Source organism: Chiloscyllium punctatum, unplaced genomic scaffold (genome assembly GCF_047496795.1).
Source record: "Chiloscyllium punctatum isolate Juve2018m unplaced genomic scaffold, sChiPun1.3 scaffold_238, whole genome shotgun sequence".
Lineage (NCBI taxonomy): Eukaryota > Metazoa > Chordata > Chondrichthyes > Orectolobiformes > Hemiscylliidae > Chiloscyllium > Chiloscyllium punctatum.
In genome coordinates this window covers 210,095-235,094 of record NW_027309972.1, presented here as the reverse complement: position 1 = coordinate 235,094, position 25,000 = coordinate 210,095, and the positions used below count along the sequence as shown (strand labels likewise).

Sequence of the window (25,000 nt, the reverse complement as noted above, 5' to 3'; positions counted from 1 at the left end):
GCCCACTCCCTCAGCACTGACCCTCCCACAGCCCCCACTCCCTCAGCACTGACCCTCCCTCAGCACTGACCCTCCCACAGCGCCCACTCCCTCAGCACTGACCCTCCCACAGCACCCACTCCCTCAGCACTGACCCTCCCACAGCCCCCGCTCCCTCAGCACTGACCCTCCCACAGCGCCCACTCCCTCAGCACTGACCCTCCCACAGCACTGACCCTCCCTCAGCACTGACCCTCCCTCAGCACTGACCCTCCCACAGCACCCACTCCCTCAGCACTGACCCTCCCTCAGCACTGACCCTCCCACAGCACCCACTCCCTCAGCACTGACCCTCCCTCAGCACTGACCCTCCCACAGCCCCCACTCCCTCAGCACTGACCCTCCCTCAGCCCCCACTCCCTCAGCACTGACCCTCCCTCAGCCCCCACTCCCTCAGCACTGACCCTCCCAGAGCTCCGGGCCAGTGCCAGAGGAGGGACGATGTCGAGGGAGTGCGGGGACCTACCGATGAAGAGCAGGAAGAAGATGATAACGAGTTGGTAGATGCTGTGACCCACGATGTTCAAAATCATGTTGCGGGAGATCAGTGGCTTGTTTCTGCCATACGGCTTGCGGCGCAGTAGGGCGTTGGTGGGCGTCTCTGTTGCCAAGGCCAGCGAGGCAAAGGTATCCATGATCAGATTCACCCATAACATCTGCACAGCCTTCAGTGGTGACTCCTGCAATGGGGGGGGAGGGGGGTGAGGGGAGGGAGGGACAAACCTTCCATCAGGACAATCAGCTACTGGTCTACCTTGGAGTTGTAGGTTGGTGGGGGGGGGGGGTAACCTGTCGATCGAGTCGGGGGGCAGCTGCTTTGTCCTTGGACGGTGTCGAGCTTCCCCAGTGTTCTTGGAGCTGCCCTCATCCTGGGCAAGTTAGGAGTGTTCCCTCCCCCCGTCCCTGACTCGGGCCTTGGCGATGGTGGGACAGGGCTTTGGCGGGGAGAGAGTCAGGAGGGGAGTTACTCGCTGCAGGATTCCCAGCCTCTGACCTGCTCTCGGAGCCGCTGGATTGATATGGGGCTGGGTCCGGGTCAGTTTCTGGTCAACGGGAACCCCCAGGATGTTGATAATGGGGGGGAGGGGGATTCAGTGATGGTAACGCCATTGAACATCAAGGGGGCGATGGTTAGATTCTCTCTCTCTTGTTGGAGACGGTAACCCCCAGGATGTTGATAAAGGGGGGGAGGGGGATTCAGTGACGGTAACGCCATTGAACATCAAGGGGGTAATGGTTAGATTCTCTCTCTTGTTGGAGATGGTAACCCCCAGGATGTTGATAAAGGGGGGGAGGGGGATTCAGTGATGGTAACGCCATTGAACGTCAAGGGGTGATGGTTAGATTCTCTCTCTCTTGTTGGAGATGGTAACCCCCAGGATGTTGATAGTGGGGGGAGGTGGATTCAGTGATGGTAACGCCATTGAACATCAAGGGGGTAATGGTTAGATTCTCTCTCTCTCTTGTTGGAGACGGTAACCCCCAGGATGTTGATAATGGGGGGGAGGGGGATTCAGTGACGGTAACGCCATTGAACATCAAGGGGGTGATGGTTAGATTCTCTCTCTCTTGTTGGAGACGGTAACCCCCAGGATGTTGATAGTGGAGGAGGGGGATTCAGTGATGGTAACACCATTGAACGTCAAGGGGGCGATGGTTAGATTCTCTCTCTCTTGTCGGAGACAGTAACCCCCAGGATGTTGATAGTGGGGGGAGGGGGATTCAGTGATGGTAACGCCATTGAACGTCAAGGGGGCGATGGTTAGATTCTCTCTCTCTTGTTGGAGACGGTAACCCCCAGGATGTTGAGAGTGGGAGGGGGGGGATTCAGTGATGGTAACGCCATTGAACGTCAAGGAGGCGATGGTTAGATTCTCTCTCTCTTGTTAGAGACGGTAACCCCCAGGATGTTGCTACTCATGGACTCAGAGACACAGAACTGAGAGACACCAGTCAGTGTACAGATATCTCCCTGAGAGAGAGGGGGGACTGAGAGACCCCAGTCAGTGTACAGATATTTCCCTGAGAGAGAGAGAGAGAGAGGACTGAGAGACACCAGACAGTGTACAGATATCTCCCTGAGAGAGAGAGAGGGGACTGAGAGACACCAGACAGTGTACAGATATCTCCCTGAGAGGGAGAGAGAGAGGGGACTGAGAGACACCAGTCAGTGTACAGATATCTCCCTGAGAGAGAGAGGGGACTGAGAGACACCAGACAGTGTACAGATATCTCCCTGAGAGAGACAGGGGACTGAGAGACCCCAGTCAGTGTACAGATATCTCCCTGAGAGAGAGAGGGGACTGAGAGACACCAGTCAGTGCACAGATATCTCCCTGAGAGAGAGAGAGGGGGGAATGAGAGACACCAGTCAGTGTACAGATATCTCCCTGAGAGAGAGAGGGGGGACTGAGAGACACCAGTCAGTGTACAGATATCTCCCTGAGAGAGAGAGGGGGGACTGAGAGACACCAGTCAGTGTACAGATATCTCCCTGAGAGAGAGAGGGGACTGAGAGACACCAGTCAGTGTACAGATATCTCCCTGAGAGAGAGAGGGGACTGAGAGACACCAGTCAGTGTACAGATATCTCCCTGAGAGAGAGTGGACTGAGAGACACCAGTCAGTGTACAGATATCTCCCTGAGAGAGAGGGGGGACTGAGAGACAACAGTCATTGTACAGATATCTCCCTGCGAGAGAGGGGACTGAGAGACACCAGTCAGTGTACAGATATCTCCCTGAGAGAGAGGGGACTGAGAGACCCCAGTCAGTGTACAGATATCTCCCTGAGAGATAGAGGGGGGACCGAGAGACCCCAGTCAGTGTACAGATATCTCCCTGAGAGAGAGAGAGAGGGGACTGAGAGACACCAGTCAGTGTACAGATATCTCCCTGAGAGAGAGAGAGAGAGGACTGAGAGACACCAGACAGTGTACAGATATCTCCCTGAGAGAGAGACAGGGGACTGAGAGACACCAGACAGTGTACAGATATCTCCCTGAGAGAGAGAGGGGACTGAGAGACACCAGTCAGTGTACAGATATCTCCCTGAGAGGGAGAGAGAGAGGGGACTGAGAGACACCAGTCAGTGTACAGATATCTCCCTGAGAGAGAGGGGACTGAGAGACACCAGTCAGTGTACAGATATCTCCCTGAGAGGGAGAGAGAGAGGGGACTGAGAGACACCAGTCAGTGTACAGATATCTCCCTGAGAGAGAGACGGGACTGAGAGCCACCAGTCAGTGTACAGATATCTCCCTGAGAGAGAGAGGGGACTGAGAGACACCAGTCAGTGTACAGATATCTCCCTGAGAGAGAGGGGACTGAGAGACACCAGTCAGTGTACAGATATCTCCCTGAGAGAGAGGGGGGACTGAGAGACACCAGTCAGTGTACAGATATCTCCCTGAGAGAGAGAGGGGACTGAGAGACACCAGTCAGTGTACAGATATCTCCCTGAGAGAGAGAGGGGACTGAGAGACACCAGTCAGTGTACAGATATCTCCCTGAGAGAGAGGGGACTGAGAGACACCAGTCAGTGTACAGATATCTACCTGAGAGGGAGAGAGAGAGGGGACTGAGAGACACCAGTCAGTGTACAGATATCTCCCTGAGAGAGAGAGGGGACTGAGAGACACCAGTCAGTGTACAGATATCTCCCTGAGAGAGAGAGGGGACTGAGAGACACCAGTCAGTGTACAGATATCTCCCTGAGAGAGGGGGGACTGAGAGACACCAGTCAGTGTACAGATATCTCCCTGAGAGGGAGAGAGAGAGGGGACTGAGAGACACCAGTCAGTGTACAGATATCTCCCTGAGAGAGAGGGGACTGAGAGACACCAGTCAGTGTACAGATATCTCCCTGAGAGGGAGAGAGAGAGGGGACTGAGAGACACCAGTCAGTGTACAGATATCTCCCTGAGAGAGAGACGGGACTGAGAGACACCAGTCAGTGTACAGATATCTCCCTGAGAGAGAGAGGGGACTGAGAGACACCAGTCAGTGTACAGATATCTCCCTGAGAGAGAGGGGACTGAGAGACACCAGTCAGTGTACAGATATCTCCCTGAGAGAGAGGGGGGACTGAGAGACACCAGTCAGTGTACAGATATCTCCCTGAGAGAGAGAGGGGACTGAGAGACACCAGTCAGTGTACAGATATCTCCCTGAGAGAGAGAGGGGACTGAGAGACACCAGTCAGTGTACAGATATCTCCCTGAGAGAGAGGGGACTGAGAGACACCAGTCAGTGTACAGATATCTACCTGAGAGGGAGAGAGAGAGGGGACTGAGAGACACCAGTCAGTGTACAGATATCTCCCTGAGAGAGAGAGGGGACTGAGAGACACCAGTCAGTGTACAGATATCTCCCTGAGAGAGAGAGGGGACTGAGAGACACCAGTCAGTGTACAGATATCTCCCTGAGAGAGAGGGGACTGAGAGACACCAGTCAGTGTACAGATATCTCCCTGAGAGAGAGGGGGGACTGAGAGACACCAGTCAGTGTACAGATATCTCCCTGAGAGAGAGAGGGGACTGAGAGACACCAGTCAGTGTACAGATATCTCCCTGAGAGAGAGGGGACTGAGAGACACCAGTCAGTGTACAGATATCTACCTGAGAGGGAGAGAGAGAGGGGACTGAGAGACACCAGTCAGTGTACAGATATCTCCCTGAGAGAGAGAGGGGACTGAGAGACACCAGTCAGTGTACAGATATCTCCCTGAGAGAGAGGGGGGACTGAGAGACACCAGTCAGTGTACAGATATCTCCCTGAGAGAGAGAGGGGACTGAGAGACACCAATCAGTGTACAGATATCTCCCTGAGAGAGAGAGAGAGGGGACTGAGAGACACCAGTCAGTGTACAGATATCTCCCTGAGAGAGGGAGGGGGGACTGAGAGACACCAGTCAGTGTACAGATATCTCCCTGAGTGAGAGAGAGAGAGGGGACTGAGAGACACCACTCAGTGTACAGATATCTCCCTGAGAGGGGACTGAGAGACACCAGTCAGTGTACAGATATCTCCCTGCGAGAGGGGACTGAGAGACCCCAGTCAGTGCACGGATATCTCCCTGAGAGAGAGAGAGAGGGGACTGAGAGACACCAGTCAGTGTACAGATATCTCCCTGAGAGAGAGAGAGTGGGGACTGAGAGACACCAGTCAGTGTACAGATATCTCCCTGAGAGAGAGAGAGAGAGAGGGGACTGAGAGACACCAGTCAGTGTACAGATATCTCCCTGAGAGGGGACTGAGAGACACCAGTCAGTGTATAGATATCTCCCTGAGAGAGAGAGGGGACTGAGAGACACCAGTCAGTGTACAGATATCTCCCTGAGAGAGAGGGGGGACTGAGAGACACCAGTCAGTGTACAGATATCACCCTGAGAGAGGGGGGACTGAGAGACACCAGTCAGTGTACAGATATCTCCCTGAGAGAGAGAGGGGACTGAGAGACACCAGTCAGTGTACAGATATCTCCCTGAGGGAGAGAGGGGACTGAGAGACACCAGTCAGTGTACAGATATCTCCCTGAGAGAGAGAGAGAGGGGGGACTGAGAGACACCAGTCAGTGTACAGATATCTCCCTGAGAGAGGGGGGACTGAGAGACACCAGTCAGTGTACAGATATCTCCCTGAGAGAGAGAGGGGGGACTGAGAGACACCAGTCAGTGTACAGATATCACCCTGAGAGAGGGGAGACCGAGAGACACCAGTCAGTGTACAGATATCACCCTGAGAGAGGGGGGACTGAGAGACACCAGTCAGTGTACAGATATCTCCCTGAGAGAGGGGACTGAGAGACACCAGTCAGTGTACAGATATCTCCCTGAGAGAGAGAGGGGACTGAGAGACACCAGTCAGTGTACAGATATCTCCCTGAGAGAGAGAGGGGACTGAGAGACACCAGTCAGTGTACAGATATCTCCCTGAGAGAGGAGGGGGGGACTGAGAGACACCAGTCAGTGTACAGATATCTCCCTGAGAGAGAGAGAGAGGGGACTGAGAGACACCAGTCAGTGTACAGATATCTCCCTGAGAGAGAGGGGACTGAGAGACACCAGTCAGTGTACAGATATCTCACTGAGAGAGAGAGAGGGGACTGAGAGACACCAGTCAGTGTACAGATATCTCCCTGAGAGAGAGGGGGGACTGAGAGACACCAGTCAGTGTACAGATATCTCCCTGAGAGAGAGAGGGGACTGAGAGACACCAGTCAGTGTACAGATATCTCCCTGAGAGAGGGGGGACTGAGAGACCCCCGTCAGTGTACAGATATCTCCCTGAGAGAGGGGACTGAGAGACACCAGTCAGTGTTGAGATATCACCCTGAGAGAGGGGACTGAGAGACACCAGTCAGTGTACAGATATCTCCCTGAGAGAGAGAGGGGACTGAGAGACCCCAGTCAGTGTACAGATATCTCCCTGAGAGAGAGGGGACTGAGAGACTCCAGTCAGTGTACAGATATCTCCCTGAGAGAGGGGACTGAGAGACACTAGTCAGTGTACAGATATGACCCTGATAGAGAGAGAGGGGACTGAGAGACCCCAGTCTGTGTACAGATATCTCCCTGAGAGAGAGAGAGGGGACTGAGAGACCCCAGTCAGTGTACAGATATCTCCCAGAGTGAGACAGGGGACTGAGAGACACCAGTCAGTGTACAGATATCTCCCTGAGAGAGAGAGGGGACTGAGAGACACCAGTCAGTGTACAGATATCTCCCTGAGAGAGAGAGGGGACTGAGAGACACCAGTCAGTGTACAGATATCTCCCTGAGAGAGAGGGGGGACTGAGAGACACCAGTCAGTGTACAGATATCACCCTGAGAGAGGGGGGACTGAGAGACACCAGTCAGTGTACAGATATCTCCCTGAGAGAGAGAGGGGACTGAGAGACACCAGTCAGTGTACAGATATCTCCCTGAGAGAGGGGGGACTGAGAGACACCAGTCAGTGTACAGATATCTCCCTGAGAGAGAGAGGGGGGACTGAGAGACACCAGTCAGTGTACAGATATCACCCTGAGAGAGGGGCGACCGAGAGACACCAGTCAGTGTACAGATATCACCCTGAGAGAGGGGGGACTGAGAGACACCAATCAGTGTACAGATATCTCCCTGAGAGAGGGGACTGAGAGACACCAGTCAGTGTACAGATATCTCCCTGAGAGAGAGAGAGGGGACTGAGAGACACCAGTCAGTGTACAGATATCTCCCTGAGAGAGAGAGAGGGGACTGAGAGACACCAGTCAGTGTACAGATATCTCCCTGAGAGAGAGAGGGGACTGAGAGACACCAGTCAGTGTACAGATATCTCCCTGAGAGAGAGAGGGGACTGAGAGACACCAGTCAGTGTACAGATATCTCCCTGAGAGAGAAGGGGGGGGACTGAGAGACACCAGTCAGTGTACAGATATCTCCCTGAGAGAGAGGGGACTGAGAGACACCAGTCAGTGTACAGATATCTCCCTGAGAGAGAGGGGGGACTGAGAGACACCAGTCAGTGTACAGATATCTCCCTGAGAGAGAGAGGGGACTGAGAGACACCAGTCAGTGTACAGATATCTCCCTGAGAGAGGGGACTGAGAGACACCAGTCAGTGTTCAGATATCACCCTGAGAGAGGGGACTGAGAGACACCAGTCAGTGTACAGATATGTCCCTGATAGAGAGAGAGGGGACTGAGAGACCCCAGTCTGTGTACAGATATCTCCCTGAGAGAGAGAGAGGGGACTGAGAGACCCCAGTCAGTGTACAGATATCTCCCTGAGAGAGAGGGGACTGAGAGACACCAGTCAGTGTACAGATATCTCCCTGAGAGAGAGAGGGGACTGAGAGACACCAGTCAGTGTACAGATATCTCCCTGAGAGACGGGGGACTGAGAGACCCCAGTCAGTGTACAGATATCTCTCTGAGAGAGAGAGAGAGAGGACTGAGAGACCCCAGTCAGTGTACAGATGTCTCCCTGAGAGAGAGGGGGGACTGAGAGACACCAGTCAGTATACAGATATCTCCCTGAGAGAGAGAGAGGGGACTGAGAGACACCAGTCAGTGTACAGATATCTCCCTGAGAGAGAGAGAGACGGGACTGAGAGACACCAGTCAGTGTACAGATATCTCCCTGAGAGAGAGAGAGGGGACTGAGAGACACCAGTCAGTGTACAGATATCTCCCTGAGAGAGAGACGGGACTGAGAGACACCAGTCAGTGTACAGATATCTCCCTGAGAGAGAGAGAGGGGACTGAGAGACACCAGTCAGTGTACAGATATCTCCCTGAGAGAGAGAGAGAGACGGGACTGAGAGACACCAGTCAGTGTACAGATATCTCCCTGAGAGAGAGAGAGAGGGACTGAGAGACTCCAGTTAGTGTACAGATATCTCCCTGAGAGAGAGGGGACTGAGAGACACCAGTCAGTGTACAGATATCTCCCTGAGAGAGAGAGAGACGGGACTGAGAGACACCAGTCAGTGTACAGATATCTCCCTGAGAGAGAGAGAGGGGACTGAGAGACACCAGTCAGTGTACAGATATCTCCCTGAGAGAGAGAGAGAGGGACTGAGAGACTCCAGTCAGTGTACAGATATCTCCCTGAGAGAGAGGGGACTGAGAGACACCAGTCAGTGTACAGATATCTCCCAGAGAGAGGGGACTGAGAGACACCAGTCAGTGTACAGATATCACCCTGAGAGAGAGAGGGGGGACTGAGAGACACCAGTCAGTGTACAGATATCTCCCTGAGAGAGAGGGGGGACTGAGAGACACCAGTCAGTGTACAGATATCTCCCTGAGAGAGAGAGAGAGAGGATTGAGAGACACCAGTCAGTGTACAGATATCTCCCTGAGAGAGAGGGGGGACTGAGAGACACCAGTCAGTGTACAGATATCTCACAGAGAGAGGGGACTGAGAGACACCAGTCAGTGTACAGACATCACCCTGAGAGAGAGAGGGGACTGAGAGACACCAGTCAGTGTACAGATATCTCCCTGAGAGAGAGAGGGGGGACTGAGAGACACCAGTCAGTGTACAGATATCACCCTGAGAGAGGGGGGAACTGAGAGACACCAGTCAGTGTACAGATATCTCCCTGAGAGAGAGAGGGGGGGGACTGAGAGACACCAGTCAGTGTACAGATATCTCCCTGAGAGAGAGGGGACTGAGAGACCCCAGTCAGTGTACAGATATCTCCCTGAGAGAGAGAGAGGGGACTGAGAGACACCAGTCAGTGTACAGATATCTCCCTGAGAGAGAGAGGGGACTGAGAGACACCAGTCAGTGTACAGATATCTCACAGAGAGAGGGGACTGAGAGACACCAGTCAGTGTACAGATATCACCCTGAGAGAGAGAGGGGACTGAGAGACACCAGTCAGTGTACAGATATCTCCCTGAGAGAGAGAGGGGGGACTGAGAGACACCAGTCAGTGTACAGATATCACCCTGAGAGAGGGGGGAACTGAGAGACACCAGTCAGTGTACAGATATCACCCTGAGAGAGGGGGGAACTGAGAGACACCAGTCAGTGTACAGATATCTCCCTGAGAGAGAGAGAGGGGACTGAGAGACACCAGTCAGTGTACAGATATCTCCCTGAGAGAGAGAGAGAGGGGACTGAGAGACACCAGTCAGTGTACAGATATCTCCCTGAGAGAGAGAGGGGACTGAGAGACACCAGTCAGTGTACAGATATCTCCCTGAGAGATGGGGGACTGAGAGACACCAGTCAGTGTACAGATATCTCCCTGAGAGAGAGAGGGGACTGAGAGACACCAGTCAGTGTACAGATATCTCCCTGAGAGAGAGAGGGGGGGACTGAGAGACCCCAGTCAGTGTACAGATATCTCCCTGAGAGAGAGAGGGGACTGAGAGACACCAGTCAGTGTACAGATATCTCCCTGAGAGAGAGAGGGGGGGACTGAGAGACACCAGTCAGTGTACAGATATCACCCTGAGAGAGGGGGGAACTGAGAGACACCAGTCAGTGTACAGATATCTCCCTGAGAGAGAGAGGGGGGGGACTGAGAGACACCAGTCAGTGTACAGATATCTCCCTGAGAGAGAGGGGACTGAGAGACCCCAGTCAGTGTACAGATATCTCCCTGAGAGAGAGAGAGGGGACTGAGAGACACCAGTCAGTGTACAGATATCTCCCTGAGAGAGAGAGAGAGGGGACTGAGAGACACCAGTCAGTGTACAGATATCTCCCTGAGAGAGAGAGAGAGGGGACTGAGAGACACCAGTCAGTGTACACATATCTCCCTGAGAGAGAGAGGACTGAGAGACACCAGTCAGTGTACAGATATCTCCCTGAGAGAGAGAGGGGACTGAGAGACACCTGTCAGTGTACAGATATCTCCCTGAGAGAGGGGGGACTGAGAGACACCAGTCAGTGTACAGATATCTCCCTGAGAGAGAGAGGGGACTGAGAGACACCAGTCAGTGTACAGATATCTCCCTGAGAGAGAGAGGGGGGTACTGAGAGACCCCAGTCAGTGTACAGATATCTCCCTGAGAGGGAGAGAGGGACTGAGAGACACCAGTCAGTGTACAGATATCTCCCTGAGAGAGAGACGGGACTGAGAGCCACCAGTCAGTGTACAGATATCTCCCTGAGAGGGGGGGGACTGAGAGACACCAGTCAGTGTACACATATCTCCCTGAGAGAGAGAGAGGGGGGACTGAGAGACACCAGTCAGTGTACAGATATCTCCCTGAGAGAGAGAGAGGGGACTGAGAGACACCAGTCAGTGTACAGATATCTCCCTGAGAGAGAGAGAGGGGACTGAGAGACACCAGTCAGTGTACAGATATCACCCTGAGAGAGAGAGGGGACTGAGAGACACCAGTCAGTGTACAGATAAATCCCTGAGAGAGAGACGGGACTGAGAGCCACCAGTCAGTGAACAGATATCTCCCTGAGAGAGGGGGGGACTGAGAGACACCAGTCAGTGTACAGATATCTCCCTGAGAGAGAGAGAGGGGACTGAGAGACACCAGTCAGTGTACAGATATCACCCTGAGAGAGAGAGGGGACTGAGAGACACCAGTCAGTGTACAGATATCTCCCTGAGAGAGAGACGGGACTGAGAGCCACCAGTCAGTGAACAGATATCTCCCTGAGAGAGGGGGGGACTGAGAGACACCAGTCAGTGTACACATATCTCCCTGAGAGAGAGAGAGGGGGGACTGAGAGACACCAGTCAGTGTACAGATATCTCCCTGAGAGAGAGGGGACTGAGAGACACCAGTCAGTGTACAGATATCTCCCTGAGAGAGAGAGGGGACTGAGAGACACCAGTCAGTGTACAGATATCTCCCTGAGAGAGAGAGGGGACTGAGAGACACCAGTCAGTGTACAGATATCTCCCTGAGAGAGAGAGGGGACTGAGAGACACCAGTCAGTGTACAGATATCTCCCTGAGAGAGAGGGGGGACTGAGAGACACCAGTCAGTGTACAGATATCACCCTGAGAGAGGGGGGACTTGAGAGACACCAGTCAGTGTACAGATATCTCCCTGAGAGAGAGAGGGGGGACTGAGAGACACCAGTCAGTGTACAGATATCTCCCTGAGAGAGAGAGAGAGAGGGGACTGAGAGACACCAGTCAGTGTACAGATATCTCCCTGAGAGAGAGAGGGGACTGAGAGACACCAGTCAGTGTACAGATATCTCCCTGAGAGAGAGAGGGGGGACTGAGAGACACCAGTCAGTGTACAGATATCTCCCTGAGAGAGAGAAAGAGGGGGGACTGAGAGACACCAGTCAGTGTACAGATATCTCCCTGAGAGAGAGGGGGGACTGAGAGACACCAGTCAGTGTACAGATATCTCCCTGAGAGAGAGAGGGGACTGAGAGACACCAGTCAGTGTACAGATATCACCCTGAGAGAGGGGGGACCGAGAGACACCAGTCAGTGTACAGATATCACCCTGAGAGAGGGGGGACTGAGAGACACCAGTCAGTGTACAGATATCTCCCTGAGAGAGGGGACTGAGAGACACCAGTCAGTGTATAGATATCTCCCTGAGAGAGAGGGGGGACTGAGAGACACCAGTCAGTGTACAGATATCTCCCTGAGAGAGGAGGGGGGGACTGAGAGACACCAGTCAGTGTACAGATATCTCCCTGAGAGAGGGGGGACTGAGAGACACCAGTCAGTGTATAGATATCTCCCTGAGAGAGAGGGGGGACTGAGAGACACCAGTCAGTGTACAGATATCACCCTGAGAGAGGGGGGACTTGAGAGACACCAGTCAGTGTACAGATATCTCCCTGAGAGAGAGAGGGGGGACTGAGAGACACCAGTCAGTGTACAGATATCTCCCTGAGAGAGAGAGAGAGAGGGGACTGAGAGACACCAGTCAGTGTACAGATATCTCCCTGAGAGAGAGAGGGGACTGAGAGACACCAGTCAGTGTACAGATATCTCCCTGAGAGAGAGAGGGGGGACTGAGAGACACCAGTCAGTGTACAGATATCTCCCTGAGAGAGAGAGAGAGGGGGGACTGAGAGACACCAGTCAGTGTACAGATATCTCCCTGAGAGAGGGGGGACTGAGAGACACCAGTCAGTGTACAGATATCACCCTGAGAGAGGGGGGACCGAGAGACACCAGTCAGTGTACAGATATCACCCTGAGAGAGAGGGGACTGAGAGACACCAGTCAGTGTACAGATATCTCCCTGAGAGAGGGGACTGAGAGACACCAGTCAGTGCACAGATATCTCCCTGAGAGAGAGAGGGGACTGAGAGACACCAGTCAGTGTACAGATATCTCCCTGAGAGAGAGAGGGGACTGAGAGACACCAGTCAGTGTACAGATATCTCCCTGAGAGAGGAGGGGGGGACTGAGAGACACCAGTCAGTGTATAGATATCTCCCTGAGAGAGAGGGGGGACTGAGAGACACCAGTCAGTGTACAGATATCTCCCTGAGAGAGAGGGGGGACTGAGAGACACCAGTCAGTGTACAGATATCTCCCTGAGAGAGAGAGGGGACTGAGAGACACCAGTCAGTGTACAGATATCTCCCTGAGAGAGAGGGGACTGAGAGACACCAGTCAGTGTACAGATATCTCCCTGAGAGAGAGGGGACTGAGAGACACTAGTCAGTGTACAGATATCTTCCTGAGAGAGGGGACTGAGAGACACCAGTCAGTGTACAGATATCACCCTGAGAGAGGGGACTGAGAGACACCAGTCAGTGTACAGATATCACCCTGAAGAGGGGACTGAGAGACACCAGTCAGTGTACAGATATCTCCCTGAAGAGGGGACTGAGAGACACCAGTCAGTGTACAGATATCTCCCTGAGAGAGAGGGGACTGAGAGACACCAGTCAGTGTACAGATATCTCCCTGAGAGAGAGAGAGAGGGGGGACTGAGAGACACCAGTCAGTGTACAGATATCTCCCTGAGAGAGAGGGGACTGAGAGACACCAGTCAGTGTACAGATATCTCCCTGAGAGGGGGGACTGAGAGACACCATTCAGTGTACAGATATCTCCCTGAGAGAGAGGGGACTGAGAGACACCAGTCAGTGTACAGATATCTCCCTGAGAGAGAGGGGACTGAGAGACACCAGTCAGTGTACAGATATCTCCCTGCGAGAGAGAGAGAGGACTGAGAGACACCAGTCAGTATACAGATATCTCCCTGAGAGAGGGGACTGAGAGACCCCAGTCAGTGTACAGATATCTCCCTGAGAGAGAGAGGGGACTGAGAGACACCAGTCAGTGTACAGATATCTCCCTGAGAGAGGGGGGACTGAGAGACACCAGTCAGTGTACAGATATCTCCCTGAGAGGGAGGGGGGACTGAGAGACACCAGTCAGTGTACAGATATCTCCCTGAGAGAGAGAGGGGACTGAGAGACACCAGTCAGTGTACAGATATCTCCCTGAGAGAGAGAGGGGACTGAGAGACACCAGTCAATGTACAGATATCTCCCTGAGAGAGAGAGAGGGGGGACTGAGAGACACCAGTCAGTGTACAGATATCTCCCTGAGAGAGAGGGGACTGAGAGACACCAGTCAGTGTACAGATATCACCCTGAGAGAGAGAGAGGGGACTGAGAGACACCAGTCAGTGTACAGATATCTCCCTGAGAGAGAGGGGACTGAGAGACCCCCGTCAGTGTACAGATATCTCTCTGAGAGAGAGAGGGGACTGAGAGACACCAGTCAGTGTACAGATATCTCCCTGAGAGAGAGGGGGGACTGAGAGACACCAGTCAGTGTACAGATATCTCCCTGAGGGAGAGAGAGGGGACGGAGAGACACCAGTCAGTGTACAGATATCTCCCTGAGAGGGGGGACTGAGAGACACCAGTCAGTGTACAGATATCTCCCTGAGAGAGAGGGGACTGAGAGACACCAGTCAGTGTACAGATATCTCCCTGAGGGAGAGAGAGGGGACGGAGAGACACCAGTCAGTGTACAGATATCTCCCTGAGAGGGGGGACTGAGAGACACCAGTCAGTGTACAGATATCTCCCTGAGAGAGAGGGGACTGAGAGACACCAGTCAGTGTACAGATATCTCCCTGAGAGAGGGGACTGAGAGACACCAGTCAGTGTACAGATATCTCCCTGAGAGAGAGGGGGGACTGAGAGACCCCAGTCAGTGTACAGATATCTCCCTGAGAGAGAGGGGACTGAGAGACACTAGTCAGTGTACAGATATCTTCCTGAGAGAGGGGACTGAGAGACACCAGTCAGTGTACAGATATCACCCTGAGAGAGGGGACTGAGAGACACCAGTCAGTGTACAGATATCTCCCTGAGAGAGAGGGGACTGAGAGACACCAGTCAGTGTACAGATATCTCCCTGCGAGAGAGAGAGAGGACTGAGAGACACCAGTCAGTATACAGATATCTCCCTGAGAGAGGGGACTGAGAGACCCCAGTCAGTGTACAGATATCTCCCTGAGAGAGAGAGGGGACTGAGAGACACCAGTCAGTGTACAGATATCTCCCTGAGAGAGGGGGGACTGAGAGACACCAGTCAGTGTACAGATATCTCCCTGAGAGGGAGGGGGGACTGAGAGACACCAGTCAGTGTACAGATATCTCCCTGAGAGAGAGAGGGGACTGAGAGACACCAGTCAGTGTACAGATATCTCCCTGAGAGAGAGAGGGGACTGAGAGACACCAGTCAATGTACAGATATCTCCCTGAGAGAGAGAGAGAGGGGGGACTGAGAGACACCAGTCAGTGTACAGATATCTCCCTGAGAGAGAGGGGACTGAGAGACACCAGTCAGTGTACAGATATCTCCCTGAGAGAGAGAGAGAGGGGACTGAGAGACACCAGTCAGTGTACAGATATCTCTCTGAGAGAGAGAGAGGGACTGAGAGACACCAGTCAGTGTACAGATATCACCCTGAGAGAGAGAGAGGGGACTGAGAGACACCAGTCAGTGTACAGATATCTCTCTGAGAGAGAGAGAGGGACTGAGAGACACCAGTCAGTGTACAGATATCTCCCTGAGAGAGAGAGAGGGGACTGGGAGACCCCAGTCAGTGTACAGATATCTCTCTGAGAGAGAGAGAGGGACTGAGAGACACCAGTCAGTGTACAGATATCACCCTGAGAGAGAGAGAGGGGACTGAGAGACACCAGTCAGTGTACAGATATCTCCCTGAGAGAGAGGGGACTGAGAGACCCCCGTCAGTGTACAGATATCTCTCTGAGAGAGAGAGGGGACTGAGAGACACCAGTCAGTGTACAGATATCTCCCTGAGAGAGAGAGAGGGGACTGAGACACCAGTCAGTGTACAGATATCTCCCTGAGAGAGAGGGGGGACTGAGAGACCCCAGTCAGTGTACAGATATCTCCCTGAGAGGGGGGACTGAGAGACACCAGTCAGTGTACAGATATCTCCCTGAGAGGGGGGACTGAGAGACACCAGTCAGTGTACAGATATCTCCCTGAGAGAGAGAGAGAGGACTGAGAGACACCAGTCAGTGTACAGATATCTCCCTGAGGGAGAGAGGGGACTGAGAGACACCAGTCAGTGTACAGATATCTCCCTGAGAGGGGGGACTGAGAGACACCAGTCAGTGTACAGATATCTCCCTGAGAGAGAGGGGACTGAGAGACACCAGTTAGTGTACAGATATCTCCCTGAGGGAGAGAGAGGGGACGGAGAGACACCAGTCAGTGTACAGATATCTCCCTGAGGGAGAGAGAGGGGACGGAGAGACACCAGTCAGTGTACAGATATCTCCCTGAGAGAGAGGGGGGACTGAGAGACCCCAGTCAGTGTACAGATATCTCCCTGAGAGGGGGGACTGAGAGACACCAGTCAGTGTACAGATATCTCCCTGAGAGGGGGGACTGAGAGACACCAGTCAGTGTACAGATATCTCCCTGAGAGAGAGAGAGAGGACTGAGAGACACCAGTCAGTGTACAGATATCTCCCTGAGGGAGAGAGGGGACTGAGAGACACCAGTCAGTGTACAGATATCTCCCTGAGAGGGGGGACTGAGAGACACCAGTCAGTGTACAGATATCTCCCTGAGAGAGAGGGGACTGAGAGACACCAGTCAGTGTACAGATATCTCCCTGAGAGAGAGAGGGGACTGAGAGACACCAGTCAGTGTACAGATATCTCCCTGAGAGAGGGGACTGAGAGACACCAGTCAGTGTACAGATATCTCCCTGAGAGAGAGGGGGGACTGAGAGACACCAGTCAGTGTACAGATATCTCCCTGAGAGAGAGAGAGGGGACTGAGAGACACCAGTCAGTGTACAGATATCTCCCTGAGAGAGAGGGGGGACTGAGAGACCCCAGTCAGTGTACAGATATCTCCCTGAGAGAGAGGGGACTGAGAGACACCAGTCAGTGTACAGATATCTCCCTGAGAGAGAGGGGACGGAGAGACACCAGTCAGTGTACAGATATCTCCCTGAGAGAGAGAGGGGGGGGACTGAGAGACACCAGTCAGTGTACAGATATCTCCCTGAGAGAGAGGGGACGGAGAGACACCAGTCAGTGTACAGATATCTCCCTGAGAGAGAGAGGGGGGTCTGAGAGACCCCAGTCAGTGGCGGGTGTTGCCCGGTGAGATGCAGCGCCTCCCCCTGGTCACTCACCTGGGTGATACAAGCCCCGGCGAATGCCACAATGACCGCGACCACGTTGACGGTGAGTTGGAATTGCAGGAACTTGGCAATGCTGTCGTACACATTCCGGCCCCACTTCACAGCTTTGACAATGCTGGAGAAATTATCATCGATCAGGATAATATCCGAGGCTTCCTTTGCCACATCGGTTCCCGCGATTCCCTGGAATTCCCAGAACCAACACAGTCAGCAGCTCCCTCTACACTGTCCCCCCCCACTCCCAGGGACAGGGAGGTTAGATACAGAGTAAAGCTCCCTCTACACTGTCCCCCGCCCCCAGGGACAGGGGAGTTAGATACAGAGTAAAGCTTCCTCTACACTGTCCCCCCACACCCAGGGACAGGGGGTTAGATACAGAGTAAAGCTTCCTCTACACTGTCCATCCACTCCAAGGGACAGGGGTTTAGATACAGAGTAAAGCTTACTCTACACTGTTCCCCCACTCCCAGGGACAGGGGGTTAGATACAGAGTAAAGCTCCCTCTACACTGTCCCCCACTCCCAGGGACAGGGGGTTAGATACAGAGTAAAGCTCCCTCTACACTGTCCCCCACTCCCAGGGACAGGGGGTTAGATACAGAGTAAAGTTCACTCTACACTGTCCCCCTACTCCCAGGGACAGGGGATAGGCTACAGAGTAAAGCTTCCTCTACACTGTACCCCCTCACTCCCAGGGACCGGAGGTTAGATACAGAGTAAAGCTCTCTCTACACTGTTCCCCACTCCCAGGGACAGGGGGTTAGATACAGAGTAAAGCTCCCTCTATACTGTCCCCCCACTCCCAGGGACGGGGGGTTAGATACAGAGTAAAACTCGCTCTACACTGTCCCCCACTCTCAGGGACAGCGGGTTAGATACAGAGTAAAGCTCCCTCTACACTGTCCCCATCACACACTCCCACAAGGACAGACAGTGTGAGACAGGTCAGTGCTGAGGGAGCAGGGGCTGTGGGAGGGTCAGTGCTGAGGGAGGGTCAGTGCTGTGGGAGGGTCAGTGCTGAGGGAGGGTCAGTGCTGAGGGAGTGGGTGCTGTGGGAGGGTCAGTGCTGAGGGAGTGGGCGCTGTGGGAGGGTCAGTGCTGAGGGAGTGGGCGCTGTGGGAGGGTCAGTGCTGAGGGAGTGGGGGCTGTGGGAGGGTCAGTGCTGAGGGAGTGGGTGCTGTGGGAGGGTCAGTGCTGAGGGAGTGGGGGCTGTGGGAGGGTCAGTGCTGAGGGAGGGTCAGTGCTGAGGGAGTGGGTGCTGAGGGAGGGTCAGTGCTGAGGGAGTGGGGGCTGTGGGAGGGTCAGTGCTGAGGGAGGGTCAGTGCTGAGGGAGTGGGTGCTGTGGGAGGGTCAGTGCTGAGGGAGAGGGTGCTGTGGGAGGGTCAGCGCTGAGGGAGGGTCAGTGCTGAGGGAGTGGGTGCTGTGGGAGGGTCAGTGCTGAGGGAGAGGGTGCTGTGGGAGGGTCAGTGCTGAGGGAGTGGGGGCTGTGGGAGGGTCAGTGCTGAGGGAGGGTCAGTGCTGAGGGAGTGGGGGCTGAGGGAGGGTCAGTGCTGAGGGAGTGGGTGCTGTGGGAGGGTCAGTGCTGAGGGAGTGGGTGCTGTGGGATGGTCAGCGCTGAGGGAGGGTCAGTGCTGAGGGAGTGGGTGCTGTGGGAGGGTCAGTGCTGAGGGAGTGGGGGCTGTGGGAGGGTCAGTGCTGAGGGAGGGTCAGTGCTGAGGGAGTGGGGGCTGTGGGAGGGTCAGTGCTGAGGGAGTGGGTGCTGTGGGATGGTCAGCGCTGAGGGAGGGTCAGTGCTGAGGGAGTGGGTGCTGAGGGAGGGTCAGTGCTGAGGGAGTGGGGGCTGAGGGAGGGTCAGTGCTGAGGGAGTGGGTGCTGTGGGAGGGTCAGTGCTGAGGGAGTGGGTGCTGTGGGATGGTCAGCGCTGAGGGAGGGTCAGTGCTGAGGGAGTGGGTGCTGTGGGAGGGTCAGTGCTGAGGGAGTGGGGGCTGTGGGAGGGTCAGTGCTGAGGGAGTGGGGGCTGTGGGAGGGTCAGTGCTGAGGGAGGGTCAGTGCTGAGGGAGTGGGTGCTGAGGGAGGGTCAGTGCTGAGGGAGTGGGGGCTGTGGGAGGGTCAGTGCTAAGGGGGTGGGGGCTGTGGGAGGGTCAGTGTTGAGGGAGTGGGTGCTGTGGGAGGGTCAGTGCTGAGGGGGTGGGTGCTGTGGGACGTCCCTTTAGCCCCAGAGCCCTTACCATCGCGAATCCCACATCTGCTCTCTTCAATGCCGGCCCGTCATTGGTTCCATCCCCAGTCACTGCAACAACTTGTCTCTGTTTGTACAAGGTGCTGTCGATGATTCCTGCAGAGGGGTGGGGGGAGGGCGGGGGTGGCGGGGGCAAGGTGGTTTGGGGGTTGTTGGGGGGGCGGGGGGGGGAGTGGAGAAGAAGAAACACACTCGATACTGGACCCTGGCACTGCCCGCTGCCTATCTGCGACAACACTCTGCCCCAATCCTGCCTGTTCCTCCCAGAATGCACCCTGTTCCGCCCCCTGCCCTCCCCTCTCGGTGCCTGCTCCTCACCCCCATTCCCCCCCACCCCCTCGCCAACATCCCTGTCGCCCACCCCCACCCTCGGCCCGGCCTGAACGTGCCTTGGCTCTGACACCAGGCCATCCCCTAGACCAACGCTCGGTGTCATCTCCACACAGAGTGGGGGGCGCTCCCTGTGGTCCCCCGGGGAAGGGGGCAACACTGAAGGGTTTGTCATTTGGAGGAATCCAGGAGACTGTGCCCTGTTTTTGGACAGCGCTCCCGATTGGTCAAAAGGACATCACCTGGGGTCACACCCACACAAAGACTCGAGATACTGAGTCCGACCCCTGGTATCGAGCCCCTCGATTCCCCCTTCCTGATTAAACCCCTCGGCCTGGAATATAACCCCTCGATTCCCCCTTCCTGATTCAACCCCTCAGCCTGGAATATAACCCCTCGATTCCCCCTTCCTGATTAAACCCCTCAGCCAGGAATATAACCCCTCGATTCCCCCTTCCTGATTAACCCCTCAGCCAGGAATACCACCCCTTGATTCCCCTTTCCCAATCCCCCCTCTCCCCCATTTCTCCTGGCGTTCCCAAGAACTCTCTCCCCTCACCAGCTACCGTGACGCGAGTTGGGGTGGGGGGGGGTGGGGGTGAGAGAGGAGGGGTCAGTCTTGGAGCAGCCAGAAAGCAGGGGAGGGTTGGGTCTTCGGGGGGTGAGGGGGAAGGGGGGAGGTGGGGGGTGAGAGGGAGTAGGGTGCCCTTACCTTTCACAAGAACATACTTGTCATTGGGTGAGGAGCGAGCCAGTACCCTCAACCTGGGCCAGACCTTGTCCAGCCGTTCCTGGTCGATCTGCAGAGGTCGGTTGTAGGGGGTGGAGGAAACAGCAGGAGGCGCTGTTAGGCCAGGGAGCTCGTCAGGACCCGATGCAAGAAAACCAATATCGGAACCCGATTCCCGGTGGGGTGAGGGGGGGTGGTTCCCATCGAAGGGGGTGGTGGGGGGAGGGGGGGGGTGAATTAATGGGACCGGGGAAGGAAGGGAGAGGCGGTTTGGTCTTGCCTCTGTCAGGGGGCTGTTGGCTCCTTCAGACATTGCCAACCACCAGTACCAATGAAGGGGTGACAGGGATAGGGAGGGGGTGTAGGGGCTGGAGGAGGGGACGGAGATAGGGAGGGGGTGTAGGGGCTGGAGGAGGGGACGGAGATAGGGAGGGGGTGTAGGGGCTGGAGGAGGGGACGGGGATAGGGAGGGGGTGTAGGGGGCTGGAGGAGGGGACGGAGATAGGGAGGGGGTGTAGGGGGCTGGAGGAGGGGGACGGAGATAGGGAGGGGGTGTAGGGGCTGGAGGAGGGGATGGAGATAGGGAGGGGGTGTAGAGGCTGGAGGAGGGGACGGGGATAGGGAGGGGGTGTAGGGGGCTGGAGGAGGGGACGGAGATAGGGAGGGGGTGTAGGGGCTGGAGGAGGGGACGGAGATAGGGAGGGGGTGTAGGGGCTGGAGGAGGGGACGGGGATAGGGAGGGGGTGTAGGGGGCTGGAGGAGGGGACGGAGATAGGGAGGGGGTGTAGGGGGCTGGAGGAGGGGGACGGAGATAGGGAGGGGGTGTAGGGGCTGGAGGAGGGGATGGAGATAGGGAGGGGGTGTAGAGGCTGGAGGAGGGGACGGGGATAGGGAGGGGGTGTAGGGGGCTGGAGGAGGGGACGGAGATAGGGAGGGGGTGTAGGGGGCTGGAGGAGGGGGACGGAGATAGGGAGGGGGTGTAGGGGCTGGAGGAGGTGACGGAGATAGGGAGGGGGTGTAGGGGCTGGAGGAGGGGACGGGGATAGGGAGGGGGTGTAGGGGCTGGAGGAGGGGATGGAGATAGGGAGGGGGTGTAGGGGGCTGGAGGAGGGGATGGAGATAGGGAGGGGGTGTAGGGGGCTGGAGGAGGGGGACGGGGATAGGGAGGGGGTGTAGGGGGCTGGAGGAGGGGACGGAGATAGGGAGGGGGTGTAGGGGGCTGGAGGAGGGGACGGGGATAGGGAGGGGGTGTAGGGGGCTGGAGGAGGGGACGGAGATAGGGAGGGGGTGTAGGGGGCTGGAGGAGGGGACGGGGATAGGGAGGGGGTGTAGGGGCTGGAGGAGGGGACGGAGATAGGGAGGGGGTGTAGGGGGCTGGAGGAGGGGACGGAGATAGGGAGGGGGTGTAGGGGGCTGGAGGAGGGGACGGAGATAGGGAGGGGGTGTAGGGGGCTGGAGGAGGGGACGGAGATAGGGAGGGGGTGTAGGGGGCTGGAGGAGGGGACGGAGATAGGGAGGGGGTGTAGGGGCTGGAGGAGGGGACGTAGATAGGAAGGGGGTGTAGGGGCTGGAGGAGGGGACGGAGATAGGGAGGGGGTGTAGGGGGAGGGAGGAGGGGACAGAGATAGGGAGGGGGTGTAGGGGCTGGAGGAGGGGACGGAGATAGGGAGGGGGTGTAGGGGCTGGAGGAGGGGACGGGGATAGGGAGGGGGTGTAGGGGGCTGGAGGAGGGGACGGGGATAGGGAGGGGGTATAGGGGGCTGGAGGAGGGGACGGAGATAGGGAGTTGGTGTAGGGGGCCCCTATGGGAAGGCATCTGGTTGAATTCGGGCGCGGGTGCGGGAGTCGCGGTGTTGTCAGACGGTTTGGGGCCGGGGGGGAAGGGGTCCCGCAGACTCGTGCCGTCGTACTCCCATCCCCTCACCACCGCCCCACACCAACGCAGCGTCCCGGCCTACTCACTTCGCCGTATTCATTCCGAATCCGTGCGTTAAATTCCTTGCCCTCCAGGCAGAGGAAATCGTCGCCAGGCTGGATGATGCCACACTTGCAGGCGATGGCCCTGGCCGTGTGGATGTTGTCCCCCGTCACCATCCTGACGGTGATGCCCGCTTGCTGGCAGCACAGGATGGCTTCCGGCACCTGGCAGAGGGAGTAGGAAGGAGGGAGTCACGTACAGGGCACATACTGCGAACATCGAGGGCGGGGGGTGGGGGGTGGGGTAGAGATCATCAGATTGGCCTATCTCTTACCCACGTCCCGCACGGCAACCTTCCCCCTCTCCCTCTACCCCTGTCTCCCCCTCTGGGTCTCTATCCCGTTCCCCCTCTATCCCCGTCTCCCCCTCTGGGTCTCTATCCCGTTCCCCCTCTATCCCCGTTTCCCCCTCTGGGTCTTTATCCCGTTCCCCCTCTATCCCCGTCTCTGGGTCTTTATCCCATTCCCCCTCTATCCCCGTCTCTGGGTCTTTATCCCGTTCCCCCTCTATCCCCGTCTCCCCCTCTGGGTCTTTATCCCGTTCCCCTCTGGGTCTTTATCCCGTTCCCCCTCTATCCCTATCTCCCCCTCTGGGTCTTTATCCCGTTCCCCCTCTATCCCCGTCTCTGGGTCTTTATCCCGTTCCCCCTCTATCCCCGTCTCCCCCTCTGGGTCTTTATCCCGTTCCCCCTCTATCCCCGTCTCTGGGTCTTTATCCCGTTCCCCCTCTATCCCCATCTCCCCCTCTGGGTCTTTATCCCGTTCCCCCTCTATCCCCGTCTCTGGGTCTTTATCCCGTTCCCCCTCTATCCCCATCTCTGGGTCTCAATCCCATTCCCCCTCTATCCCCGTCTCTGGGTCTTTATCCCGTTCCCCCTCTATCCCCGTCTCCCCCCTCTGGGTCTTTATCCCGTTCCCCCTCTATCCCCGTCTCTGGGTCTTTATCCCGTTCCCCCTCTATCCCCGTCTCTGGGTCTTTATCCCGTTCCCCCTCTATCCCCGTCTCTGGGTCTTTATCCCGTTCCCCCTCTATCCCCGTCTCTGGGTCTTTATCCCGTTCCCCCTCTATCCCCGTCTCTGGGTCTTTATCCCGTTCCCCCTCTATCCCCGTCTCTGGGTCTTTATCCCGTTCCCCCTCTATCCCCGTCTCTGGGTCTTTATCCCGTTCCCCCCTCTGTCCCCGTCTCTGGGTCTTTATCCCGTTCCCCCTCTATCCCCGTCTCTGGGTCTTTATCCCGTTCCCCCTCTATCCCCGTTTCTGGGTCTTTATCCCGTTCCCCCTCTATCCCTGTCCCAGGGTCTTTATCCCGTTCCCCCTCTATCCCCATCTCTGGGTCTTTATCTCGTTCCCCCTCTATCCCCGTCTCTGGGTCTTTATCTCGTTCCCCCTCTATCCCCGTCTCTTGGTCTTTATCACATTCCCCCTCTATCCCCGTCTCCCCCCCTCTTGGTCTTTATCCCATTCCCCCTCTATCCCCGTCTCTGGGTCTTTATCCCGTTCCCCCTCTATCCCCGTCTCCCCCTCTGGGTCTTTATCCCGTTCCCCCTCTATCCCCGTCTCTCCCTCTGGGTCTTTATCCCGTTCCCCCTCTATACCCGTCTCTGGGTCTTTATCCCGTTCCCCCTCTATCCCCGTCTCTGGGTCTTTATCCCGTTCCCCCTCTATCCCCGTCTCTGGGTCTTTATCCCGTTCCCCCTCTATCCCCGTCTCTGGGTCTTTATCCCGATCCCCCCTCTATCCCCGTCTCCCCCTCTGGGTCTTTATCCCGTTCCCCCTCTATCCCCGTCTCTGGGTCTTTATCCCGTTCCCCCTCTATCCCCGTCTCTGGGTCTTTATCCCGTTCCCCCTCTATCCACATCTCCCCCCCTCTGGGGAGGGGGTGTTGTGGGGAGGGGGATGGGGTGACGGGGGAGGGGGACGGTGTTGAAGACGTTGAGCAGGCAGTGCAGCGGCCTACCTCAGGGCGAACGGGGTCCTCGATGCCCACCACGCACAGACACACCATGTCGGCCATGATCTCCCTCTCATTGGTCCACTCAGGCTCCGGCTCCGCCTCCAGGTCGCGGTACGCCACGCAGATGGTCCTCAGGCCGTCCGACGCCATTGGCCCGATGGTGGTCCTCATGAGCTCCGCCCACTCCTTCTCGCCGAAGGGCTGCGATTGGCCGAGAGCGTCCACAATCCAGGAGCATCTGAAACCGTGAAGGCCAGGGGGAGCCCCGTGTGAACAGCAATCCAATCCCAGCTCCCTCTACACTGTCCCCCCACTCCCAGGGACAGCGGTTTAGATACAGAGTAAAGCTCCCTCTACACTGTCCCCCACTCCAGGGACAGGGGGTTAGATACAGAGTAAAGCTGCCTCTACACTGTCCCCCACTCCCAGGGACAGGGGGTTAGATACAGAGTAAAGCTCCCTCTACACCGTCCCCCCCACTCCCAGGGACAGGGGGTTAGATACAGAGTAAAGCTCCCTCTACACTGTCCCCCCACTCCCAGGGACAGGGGAGTTAGATACAGAGTAAAGCTCCTTCTACACTGTCTCCCAGGAGGCTGAATGGCCTCCTCTTCCTGTGTA

The 25,000-nt window shown here is 56.2% G+C and overlaps 1 protein-coding gene across 1 annotated transcript in view; it reads right to left on the bottom strand.

Moving 5' to 3' along the window:
- The window catches only part of LOC140472050 (plasma membrane calcium-transporting ATPase 2-like), a 39,575-nt gene that overhangs the window by 12,033 nt on the left and 2,542 nt on the right, over positions 1-25,000 (bottom strand). Inside the window, exons 2-7 of the mRNA XM_072567466.1 lie at positions 24,383-24,617; positions 22,410-22,589; positions 20,430-20,517; positions 19,377-19,483; positions 17,141-17,332; positions 506-719 (exon numbers count right to left, since the gene is read on the bottom strand). Of these exons, the coding sequence (XP_072423567.1) occupies positions 506-719; positions 17,141-17,332; positions 19,377-19,483; positions 20,430-20,517; positions 22,410-22,589; positions 24,383-24,617 (1,016 nt within the window). The remainder of the gene's footprint in view (positions 1-505; positions 720-17,140; positions 17,333-19,376; positions 19,484-20,429; positions 20,518-22,409; positions 22,590-24,382; positions 24,618-25,000) is intronic.